Source organism: Triticum aestivum, chromosome 2B (assembly GCF_018294505.1).
Source record: "Triticum aestivum cultivar Chinese Spring chromosome 2B, IWGSC CS RefSeq v2.1, whole genome shotgun sequence".
Lineage (NCBI taxonomy): Eukaryota > Viridiplantae > Streptophyta > Magnoliopsida > Poales > Poaceae > Triticum > Triticum aestivum.
The window spans coordinates 58327281-58339581 of NC_057798.1; the positions used below are offsets into that span (position 1 = coordinate 58327281).

General features: G+C 46.1%; 1 protein-coding gene across 1 annotated transcript; it reads left to right on the forward strand.

Annotated features, from left to right (window-relative positions):
• The first annotated feature begins 7241 nt into the window (after nucleotides 1-7241).
• LOC123043461 (germin-like protein 8-14) lies at nucleotides 7242-8242 on the forward strand. The gene has a single exon (XM_044465917.1). The coding sequence runs from the start codon at nucleotides 7283-7285 to the stop codon at nucleotides 7919-7921; it is 639 nt and encodes a 212-aa protein (XP_044321852.1). The 5' UTR covers nucleotides 7242-7282; the 3' UTR covers nucleotides 7922-8242.
• Nucleotides 8243-12301: the final 4059 nt, after the last annotated feature.

Below are 12301 nucleotides of genomic sequence, written 5' to 3' on the forward strand. Positions count from 1 at the left end.
AAACTGGCGGCAATCGAGACTGATGCTTTCTCCGAAATACCTCGTTTGAAGCGTTCTGGTCCAACAGAAGTCGGTAATTTTGTGCCTAAATCCGCTGTGCTTGTGCTTCCAAAGCAGCCCGCTCCTCGGCCATCCTGGTTTCCTCAGCCGCCAAGTCCTCCTTAGCTTGAGCTACCTGATCCTGCAGCTTAGCAACCTCCGCATCATGCTGATCTCGGGTCTCCGGAGTAACTTTCGTGGTCAACAGTGTTGTTAAGGCGTCCAATAAACCGGACAGAGCTTGAGCCGGCCGGCGCGCGGGGCCTCCTGCCCCAGCTGCCAATCCGGAAATTACTGCGGCCGCAGTTGAAGACTGCAACGTAGGTTGTGTACCGGCCATGAAGATCGCAACCCGGTTCACCGGTTCGAGGGGGTCCGAAATACTGTTGCCCTCGGAACAGCCTCCAAGCCAGCCGTCTTGCAGTTGGTACAATGACTCGGTCTCTCCAGTGGATGACTCGCCATCTGAATAGACGACAGTCTCATCATCTAACGTCGGTTCAAGTTCCGCACCATTGATAAATCCTACGAACGCACGCTTCACAGCGGACTGAACCCGGGCAGGGCTTGCACGTTGAGCCATCTCGACAAGGTCGGTGCAGATGTCCGGCTCAGGGCCCGGTTCGCCGATCTTGCCGATGAAGACGTGAATTCTTTAAAAGGGGACCCGATACCCGTACTCGATTGAGCCGGCCTCGGGGCCCCAGCCCGCGTCATCGATGTAAAGCTTGTCGCAACGACTCTTGGTCATCCGGCCCACGGCGTATCCCTTGAGCCCTTCAAAGTTTCCCTTCAAGAACTCGAAACCATCTTGCGATTGCCCCACGGTGGGCGCCAACTGTCGTGGAATTGTCACGGCAGATGTCCTAGCGAAAGGACTTAGTCGTGGAGCCATCGCAACGGGTTAGCTTAAAGGGGTTAAACCGAACTAGGGATACGAGAGTTTTATACTAGTTCGGCCCCTTACGATGAAGGTAAAAGCCTACGTCTAGTTGTGATGGAATTGCTGGGGTTTTGATGACCAGGGAGCGAATACGCTTTGCCTGAGTCTCGAATTGTTGTCTGTTCCCCCTGAACCGCCACCGGGTCGTGTCTTTATATACACATGTCGACGCCCGCCGGCTTACAGAGTCCCGATACCGGTTTATACACATACCGGCTCGGTCTCAACTCGGTCATACCTTACAATACAAGTTATACACTATATGGCGGTTCATAGCTACATGCTCTATCTACCTTTGGGCCTTGGGCCTTTGTAGTGATCCGCTTTAATCCTTGTATTCATGGGCTTCAAATATAAACAATCCATTATGGGGATAACCCGGCTCTCTTGGCCGGTTTATACCCAATAGTAATATCCCCAACATCGTGCAATCACTTTCTCTTCATGTAAAGTAGTTCATGAGTTTAGGAGCTCGAATTTCGAGGCTCACAATCTCGCTAGATATGCTTTGTCTTTAGACTTTGGTCGTCATGTATGGCTAGGACAACCACGAGACCTTGATTTTCTTCCTGTAAACATTATGGGCAATGAATAAAGCATGCGAGATTGTCTCAAAAAGAAAAACCACATGGATGCACAAAATTAGTACCACCTCGGCTAGTAAAAATATCTTTTTGCTGGTGAACGGATGATTTTTTTGGAGAAACGCACCTTGCTTTACTAGCAGGTAAATATATATAAATATAGATAGATAAAGGGTGTAGTTACTCAAAAAAATGCATCCAGGAACATTTAGTGCCTTATAAGCAGTTTTCTAGTAATGTTAGAGCGGGCTAAGGAGGAGTACAAACCAGGTAAACATCCAGGAAAATCAAGTAGGAAGAGAAAGCATGTGAATCATCCTATGGCACATGAAGGCGAGCCTATATGCTTTGCTATACTGGAAGGATCTCAAGTTTCCTCATAACTTGGATGTTATGCACATTTAGAAGAACATATGTGAATGTATCACCGGTACACTTCTTGAACTTGATTGGTAAGAATAAGGATACCGTCGTCAATGGAAGAGTAGATTTACGGAGTATGGACATCAGGAAGAAGCATTGGTTGCAACAAGATCTAAAAAATGAGGCTTCTTACAAGAAGTATCATGCACCCTTGACGCTTAATAAGGAAGGTGCGTAAGATAAGGCTGTGCAAGTTTCTGGCTAACGTCAAATTTCTACATGGTCACGCTGCAAACCTGGCAACATATGTGGATGTCGAAACTGGCAAATTACACGGTCTAAAGACTCATGATTACCACATACTTCTGCAAATTATCTTAGAGCATCTACAGCCGGGCGTCTCAAACCGGTCATAAATGCTAGGGCGGGCCGCCTGGTCACTGACCGGACAAAAAAAACCCGACCCAAACGGGCGTCTCAAACTGGCCTCAAATGCCCGGGCTGACCGACATCCCTCTTATCCAACCCAAATCTAGGCAGATATGCGAAGGCCCGGGTGCGTTCGCCATGTCAGACTGACTGCCGGGTCCCACACAAAATCTCCTGAAAACCCGACGGTTCAATGGGCGTCTCCTCCGGTGGGGGTGTGAACGTCACGTGGCACTGCACCGGCTCGCCGCCCGAGGCGAAAGTCTAGCTATTTAAGCCGGACGGCGTCCCCCAACCCTAGCCACATCCTCTTTTCTCCCTCTTCGTGCCACTAGCCCGAGCCCATCCGTATCTCTCTGTCTTCGTATCCCTCTTCCCTCGCCATCCGCCTCCGCCATGGCCCGACATAAGAAGATCACATACGCTATGCTAACGCCGGAGCGTCAGTTCACAATTTAGGAGGAGATCCGGGTGAGGTGCACCGCTCGGATCGCAGCCGGCCTGTCTTCGAACTCGCTGGAGTCAGAGTCAGAGGATGAGAAGGACGAGGAGGAGGAGGAGGAGGAGGAAGAGGAGGGGAAGCAGAAACCGGAGCCCATGGAGGGGGTAGATCCGGAGGAGGAGGAAATGGAGTTGCCGGCGCCGATTGCGGGCTTCACCATGGAGGACACTATGGCAGAGTTCGAGGTCGCCAAGCGGCGTAGATGGCAGAGCTGACTGCCATCCTGAAGTCCCTCCAAAATGAGGCATACGTGCAGTCCAACCGGCAAGAACATGCGGAGACCGACACACTTTTCGACGAGGTGGATGCGGAGGCCGCCGCGGAACCGGAGTTGCGTCTGCCACCCATGTACCCGGAGCCCGAAATGGAGATAGTGGACATCTCCGACAACAACGAGTAGCGTAGTGTAGGTTTAGTTGACCCATGTACTACGTAGATGTTTACTTTGCATGGTTTGTATAGTTTTAAGGGTTTAAGTATGAGGTATTCGGATGCAGAGAAGAAAATTCGAGGGTTGGCTAATCACTTCTTGCGGACGCGCACGGGTGTGTCTGCGGGCGTTTGACGGGCCGGATTTGTTAGGAGATGTATACGACTATCACTCAACTAGGAAGATTTTTTAAGGACTTGTGTGCCAAGACATTAAGAAGTCGTGAAACAATTGGAACATGGAAGTCCCAAAAATTCTTCCAAAAGCACAAGGTATATGGAGTAAGTTTCAATCACCTTATTAACTTGTACTACGATATAACAACTTTTTTAACTAGGTTCATAATAAGTTTTTTATAGGGTTCACAAGGAAAAATTAAAGAAAAAAGGTGAGAGAAACATCGATGAGAAGCACAAGGAGTTCAGAGGATGGTTTGAAGATCATGTGAGAAATTAAAAAATGTATCACGAGCATTGGGAGAAGTATCACGAGGGCCAAACACTCTTGTAAATGCGTGGTCTTCCTACAATGTCAATGGTGCTAGGTTTCGTATCGTGGATCTTGAAAAGAACCGAAGGACTCAAAATTCCAGCGTCATCATGAAGGTATGTGTTGATGATAAAGAAGAAGTTGAATTATGCGGGATTTTGACGGAATTTCTTGAGGTGGGATATCAACATAAATCAGTATTTTTGTTTTGATGTGATTGGTCTGACCTTGCTAGCAAGAGAAACATGAAGATGATGTCAGATGGATTCTTTCTAAGCGCAAATACGCCAGCCTTTTGGTACAAGGAAGCCCCATCCATAGTGGCATCCCAAGCTAACACATGTATGTACTTGGAGGACACAACGTATGGTTATCCATGGAAGATTACTAGGAAGCTGATGTTTCTTCATCACTTCATATTGCTCCTGATGATGAGGATGAGCACAATGAAGATGATGCTTTCCAAAATGTTGTACAAGAAGAAGAAGAAGAAGAAGAAGAAGAAGAAGAAGAAGAAGAAGAAGAAGAAGAAGAAGAAGAAGAAGGGGAAAGCTAACTTTGTTAAAGAACTAGTGTGTCTTGAATACGTCGATAGCAGTGACGATGAACGAATTGATGACGACGAATTAAATCCAGATAATTATGATAGTGATCTTGATTAAAAGTTGTGTTATTAGCACATTGCTTGGCTTGTTGATGTTGTTGTTGTAATATTGTATTAATTGAAACTATTGTTTAACTGATCGCACATATTTCCAAATTTGTTATCATATATTTCTGTAAGTGCTCTCAATTATTTTTGAAAGCTGTCCAATGTATTTATGAAAGTGTTTCCAAATATTCATGAAAGTGATCATAACATTTCACATGAATCACATAATGAACAATTGCATGAGAGCATACATAACTACACATCCACCTATCATTGACAGTAGAACTAAATCCCTTCTACCTTGCTCTTAATTGCCTGCCTGAAATTGACGTTCACTGCCTTCCTCTCTTCTTTCATACAAGCTACCCTGCTTGTCCTTGTCCATCAGTGATTCTGTAGCATCAACTTTTCATCAGCGAGCTTGTGGATCACGGTCCTCACTCTCCCCTTCCATTCTTTGCCGACCACTTCAAACATACACATATCTCATACCCCTAGGGCATGAGAAAATGGAGAATATGTGACATAACTGGTGACCAAATTCCATAGAAAAGAATTAGATTTTATTTCGAACCTCTTTTGAGCAGACCAGGAACTTACGGTCGAAATCAAATCCATTCGTGCGAACTCTACAAACTAGGATTTTGTCATACTGGTGCATTGTTCAATCATCATGAAATTGTGTCATGTGCTATGGGATATCATAACATCAACCTCGGAAAAAATACCACCATCATACTAGTGCGTTGTTTAATCATCATGAAACTGGCCCATGGTTCATTATTGTAATGTCTCATACAGTTCATGTGATAATTGTCACATTTGTGTTCTATCTTTTATTCAATTTTGGTTGCAAATTGCAATACAAAACAAATTGATGGCGTCTACAAACTGTGACGGTAATGCATGCTGTCACCGGCGTATGGACCCACATGTAAGCAGGCACGTCACCCATGTCTGAGCCCACCTATAAGCAGTCATGTCAGCATCTCTCTAGGCACATATTTCGGTAAACCTAGTCCGTTTAGATCACGATCGCACGACGAGACCATTTGGTTGCCTTGTATATATGACCTATTGGCCACCGCCGAATATACATAAAACTGAGTTAGGATTTTTGTCTCGTCTCGCAATTTGTGCCGCCATTGTAGCCAACTTCATCCTGAACGCCGGCATGCACCGGCAAGTGGAAGAAGGGTCTCCAGAACCTCTCACTCTTCTGATCCTGAAACACCCGCCTTTATGCAGTCTAGTCCTGAAGAGGCAAGTATTATGCTGCCTTGTTACATGCCCTTGGACTACACCTCACGAAATTCTCACTTTTAAGTCTAAGGAGTTTTGCTTCACCAAACAGGTTCCCCATCGGTGAGAGATCAAAGTCCGAAGAAGTCACCGCCTGAATCAGTGCCCGTTTAAGACATGGCATGCCCCAACCAAACTTTCCAGATAGACTAATGCCGTTGATTAGTGCCACTGCGTTAGTATGCAAAGCATTACCAATATGCGGTACAGTCCACCCACCATTACCTGAACCAGTGGCAAAGGCCCCATCAAAACTTATCTGAACATATTCTGCAGCTGGGGGTAGTGTCCATCCAACATCAGGTCTCCGGTTGACAGCAGATTTCCCCTAAAAACCCTCCCATTCGTTTGCACGCATCTGGATCAGGTATGTTATCTCATCTCATCCACAGACTCTGGTTGGTCACCATGATCCCTACTGTTTCTCTCATTCCAGCAGCACCATAAGAGACATAATTGTCTAGATTATAAAGCAGGTTTTGTCTGTATAACATAACGGAACAAAGTGTACGTCTGGACAACCAAGCAAGAAACCAAACAAATCTGCAAGTTGCGCTTGCCTGCTGGTCCCAAAAGTATATATAGCATCACATAATATCCTGTCCATGAATTGCAAAATCTAGAAGCGTGCAGGTCTTAGACCAGCAGTTAAAATTTCACATGCATGATTAATTACGCATCAGGTCTAAGATCATCACTGATATCTTTGTTTAGCAAAGCAACAAAAGAATGCCGCAGTTTTTGTCTCCACAAACTTGCTAGGCCAGAGATGACCAACGAAGTTACCATACAAGTTCTGGCTCTTTTACGTATGCATGCATTCAATTTCAACCCTCTCACACTAAGCTACGTACCGTACGTGATAATTGAGACATTGAGTTCATATAAACTTCTGATTCGATCTCAAAATAAAATATCCATCTCATTGCAAAAGCAGCTCACCGTGTCCTGCCATTCCCTAATAATGCAGCATTGCAAGAGCTTTCCTTCATCAAAGCGGTCCTATTTTGGGACCATGCACAGCTATAAACGTTTGTCCACTGGCTGCCCTACGTGCTTCTCCCCACAAATCCTGACAGTGCCATGCATGCACGGGTATCCCGCCGGTGTGCCATACGTGCACGGGCACAGAAGCACGCACCTCGTCAAATATCACTCACGTTACATTTGTTCTACCTGTGAACTCCCTTTATTTCAAGAGACACCTGAAGTTCTAGGTTTCTGCAAGCTAAGTTGAGTGTATACAACAATATATCCGACATGTACAACATCAAATCGGTTTCATTAGATTCACCATAAAATAATATATATCGTTCATGTTGTAGATATATATAGATATAATGTTTCTATAAATTTGTGAAACTGAAAGATGTTTGACTTGAGATAAATTTAGAACTTGAAGTATTTTGGAGCGAAGGAAGTACTACTACGTACCAGCTGTACGCCTCTACCGTCTATGCACCTCCTCCCTTATCACCTTATGGCCTATATAAACACCACATGAGCACACAGTACGTACCCAACACTCACCAGAGCACACTAGCACAGAATGGCCAACGCAATGTTGCTCCCTGCGCTCATCTCCTTCCTCATCCTGCCCTTCTCTTCCCTGGCCCTGACCCAGGACTTCTGCGTGGCCGACCTAGCCTGCCCCGACACACCGGCGGGGTACCCGTGCAAGCCGGGCGTCGGCGCGGGCGACTTCTACTACCACGGCCTCGCCGCCGCCGGTAACACCAACAACCTCATCAAGGCGGCCGTCACACCGGCCTTCGTGGGCCAGTTCCCCGGCGTCAACGGGCTCGGCATCTCCGCAGCCAGGCTCGACATCGCCGTGGGCGGCGTCGTGCCGCTGCACACCCACCCGGCCGCCTCCGAGCTGCTCTTCGTCACCGAGGGCACCATCCTCGCCGGCTTCATCAGCTCCTCTTCCAACACCGTCTACACCAAGACGCTCTACAAGGGCGACATCATGGTCTTCCCCCAGGGCCTGCTCCACTACCAGTACAACGGCGGCAGCTCCCCGGCCGTCGCCCTGGTCGCCTTCAGCGGCCCCAACCCCGGCCTGCAGATCACCGACTACGCCCTCTTCGCCAACAACCTGCCGTCCGCCGTCGTCGAGACCGTCACCTTCCTCGACGACGCGCAGGTCAAGAAGCTCAAGTCCGTGCTCGGCGGCACCGGCTAAGCATTAATCAAGCAAGCAGGTCTCTATGCAAGGTCGTCATTTATCCTGGTGTCACCGTGTCGGATTACGTACCTGGACGATAACACCGCCAGAGAAATGGTTTCTACCTATACCGTGCATGCATATTATATAGTAGTGTGCATGCATCCATCATCTATATATCGCCAATTGGGTCGTGCAATATTTTCTAGTTTTGTCAAAATTTTCTTGTCCTAAATTGTTGTATAGTGTTTCTATGAGATTGTTTTCTTCCTTCAAAACGTATCATAATGTTTCACCGTGTACTCAGTAAGAGAGCTTTGTATACTTTATTTGTGTCAATTTCTTCTTATATTTTTAGAGTATGCATTGGGTACCTTATCTTTATTGAATGAAGCAAAAGTTTTATGGGATACTCATGCCATATCGCTAAGGACAAGGCGGGGTTTACTCAACACCATACAACTCTGCACTAACAGCATTTCCCACAGCCGCGCAACCCCGCGCGTGCTAATTTTTTTTACAGCGCCGAAATAAGCATTTTTTGCGCGTGACTGGGCGCTAACTCCAGCAGGCGCTGGAAAATATGGTGCGGCGATATAGCTTCAGAAGACGCGCTAAATTTACAGCGCACGCGCATCACACACAACATTTCTCACTTTAAAATGGAATCAAGAAGATCAAACACAAAAAAAATTAATAATAAATAGTTCAATTATTATTACAACTCAAACAAATAGTTTATCTTCCAATACAACAAATAGTTCAACAATACAATATCAAACAATACAAAATCAAACAAAACAACATCAAACAAACAACATCAAACTAGTTTCGTCGTCCATTTCATGCCCACCACTCCTTGATTAGATCCTTTTGAAGATCGTCATGCATTTCGGCACGTCGAATGGCATAATAGGAGGCTATAAATCGGGCCACCCTCGCAGCCGTCATCCACACTCGCATGGAACGTCCCGACAATTCATACTGAGAATAGTCTAAATTTTGCCCACGCCCATTCTCGATGATCATGTTATGCATGATCACACACACGTTGATGATCTGGCGAAGGATCTTTTGATTCCAAAAACAAGTCGGTCCTCTTACAATAGCAAATTGGGCTTGTAAAATCCCGAAAGCTCTCTTCACATCTTTCCTACCCGCCGCCTGAGCATTGTGGAAATCAAGATTTTTCTTACCTTCCCGTTTTTTCAACGGCTTCACAAATGTTTGCCACTTTGGGTAGATGCCATCCGCAAGACAGTAGCCATAGTTGTATGTATAATCATTTGCTACAAACTCCACCGATGTAGTTTCACCATTTGCAATATTATTCATGAGTGGTGACCAATTAAGAACGTTGATGTCATTCAAAGATCCAGACATACAGAAAAAAGCATGCCAAATCCAAGTCTGCTGATCGGCCATGGCTTCAAGGATTATAGTTGAACCCTTTTTCTGGTCATGGAATTGTCCATGTCATGTCTTAGGACAGTTCTTCCAACTCCAATGCATGCAATATATTGAGCCGAGCATACATGGGAACCAGCAAGTTTTGTTCATCTCCAAAAGCTTTGTGGTGTCTTCACCATTGGAAGCTCTCAAATATTCTGAACCAAACAATTGCACAATTCCGACTGCGAAGCGCTTGACAAACATGATGGCTTGACTCTCACCCATGGCCAAGTGGTCACCAATGAGATCCACCGGAATACCGTATGCAAACGTACACAAAGCGGCGGTCACCTTTTGAAAGATGCTATGGCCGAGTTCTCCGGCGGCATTCCTCCTTTGTTGAAAAAACAGATCATGGTTCGTCAGTTTCTCCGCAATGTGTTTGAACAACTCGATGCTCATCCTAAAACGGCACCGATAGTAGGACTCGGGGTATGCGGGATTCTACACGTGAAACCTACACGTCTGGACACCGTTTGGCTGGGCGACAGGCAAAACGTGGGCGCTGGTGACCAAAATGGCCAAACTGACGGAAAACGTGGAACCAGGGCGAAGTCGGCCCGACGTCGTCTAAACGTGAAGCAAACACAGCCAACACATTGGTTACGGTGGAAATAGCCCAAAACAGGCAAATATGATGGTCGGAATGGCTCAAACATGAAAACGTCCGTGCAGGAAGTCCTGCCACGGCAGAAAATGGCTTGTTTCTCTGCTGTGGCAGCAGTGTACCCCTCCTTCACAACCTGAAGGGCAGGGGTCCAAGGGGGGTGCGTTCCCCGGGTATAGTAGGGGGGAGGGTGGCGCCTCCCCCTGACCCATGGGTAAAGGAGTTGGGCCGTGTTTCCGGACTAAAACATGTGTCGTAGGGTGGGTTTCGGTCGGATACCATGCATGCCTAGCCAACATAGGGGTCGGTTCGGCTGGATGACATCCTCTCTGTCCCATTTACACGTAATATCTGGTTCCAGGACCAGAATTTGGTTGGGCGTTACATCGTGAAAACTGACGATTCTTGGGTTGCGCCACGGATAACGCGTCCATCCAGTGTCTTTGGTGCTAGCGGCTTGTTGTTTCCCTGGTCTCCAGTGCGTTCTAGACGGTATGATATCGAAAAAGGTGATTACCGCGCGACGTCCGTGATTCTGTACGGGCAATTGCTTCCTCGCTGCTCGAGGTGCATTTAGGTGGTGTGTTTGTTTCCTTCGGAAAATTGTTGCCCCTCTAATGTTCCCGTTGCCGTTGCAACACCCGCACGCTGTGGACACTCTGGATGCCTACGTGCAAGTGATTTCCCCATGCTTTGCATGGCAGGAGGCTTGGTAGGCTTGACCGCTGTGGCTACATGAGTGCATGAGTAGTTTTGGACCCGTGTCTACTGGTAGATCCCCCGTCTTCATGCGGCCGACGTTGACTACCGGCTCCGTGTCCCGTCAGTCCCGTGGCTTATGTTACTGTTGCCTTTTCCAAGTGCTTGCGTGCTGGTACCCGAACTACAGGAATTAGTGCTATGTTTTACACGGTTGCCTCGCGGTGGCCTCCTTCGGGTGTGCTGGTGCGGCCAAATGGCGCTTGCGGCGTTGCGTCGTGGTGTCGGGCATGTTTACTCTGTCCGTGCTGTCAATGCAACCTCACTTCCGTCGTTGGTCTCGGATGCTGCGAACGGTAAAGTGTCTTGGCCCATTTGGTTGCCTTGACCCGACCCTAAGAAGCTCTCTGAACTTGAGAACAACTGGATCAGGTGTTGTCTCTACCTCTCCACAGTTAGTGGTAGGATACGCAACATTCTGCGCCGATCGTCATACCAGTAGGACGAGCTTAGCCCGCTCAATTGCGACAACTGGCCCAGATGTTGCCTCTGCCTTGCCACCCAAGTGGATGGGCGGACAACTACCGACGTTGGATGTCAAAGAGGACGTGCTACCTGGTTGATCCTGCCAGTAGTCATATGCTTGTCTCAACGATTAAGACATGCATGTGCAAGTATGAAACAATTTATGGAAACAAGAATCAACTACCATAGGAAGGTAAAACAAGCAAAACTTCAAGATTTTCAACACATAGAGAGGAAACTTGATATTATTGCAATTCCTACAAGCATATATTCCCCCCTCATAATAATTTTCAGTAGCATCATGAATGAATTCAACAATATAACCATTACATAGAGCATTATTTTGATCATCCACAAGCATAGAAAATTTACTATTCTCCACATAAACAAATTTATTCTCATGAATAGTAGTGGGAGCAAACTCAAAAAAATAACTATCATGTGAGGCATAATCCATTTGAAAATTAAAATCATTATGACAAGTTTCATTGTTATCATTATTATTTATAGCATACATGTTATCACAATAGTCATCATATATAGCAACTTTGTTCTCATAATCAATTGGAACCTCTTCCAAAATAGTGGATTCATCACTAAATAAAGTCATGACCTCTCCAAATCCACTTTCATCAATATAATCATCATAAATAGGAGGCATGCTTTCATCATAATAAATTTGCTCATCAAGACTTGGGGGACAAAAAATATCATCTTCATCAAACATTGCATCCCCAAGCTTGTGGCTTTGCATATCATTAGCATCATGTATATTCAAAGAATTCATTAACAACATTGCAATCATGCTCATCACTCAAAGATTGTGTGCTAAACATTTTGATGAGTTATTCTTCTAACACTTGAACACAATTTTCCTTTCCATCATTTTCACGAAAGACATTAAAAAGATGAAGCATATGAGGCAGCCTCAATTCCATTTTTTTTGCTTTTATAGACTAAACTAGTGATAAAACAAGAAACTAAAAGATTCAGCTCCAAGAGCTAAAGATATACCTTCAAGCACTAACCTCCCCGGCAACGGCGTCAGAAAAGAGCTTGATGTCTACTACGCAACCTTCTTCTTGTAGACTCGTGTTGGGCCTCGAAGCGCAGAG

Coding starts and splice junctions, on each gene's coding strand:
- LOC123043461 (XM_044465917.1), top strand. CDS start 7,283: ATGGCCAACGCAATGTTGCTCCCTGCGCTCATCTCCTTCCTCATCCTG.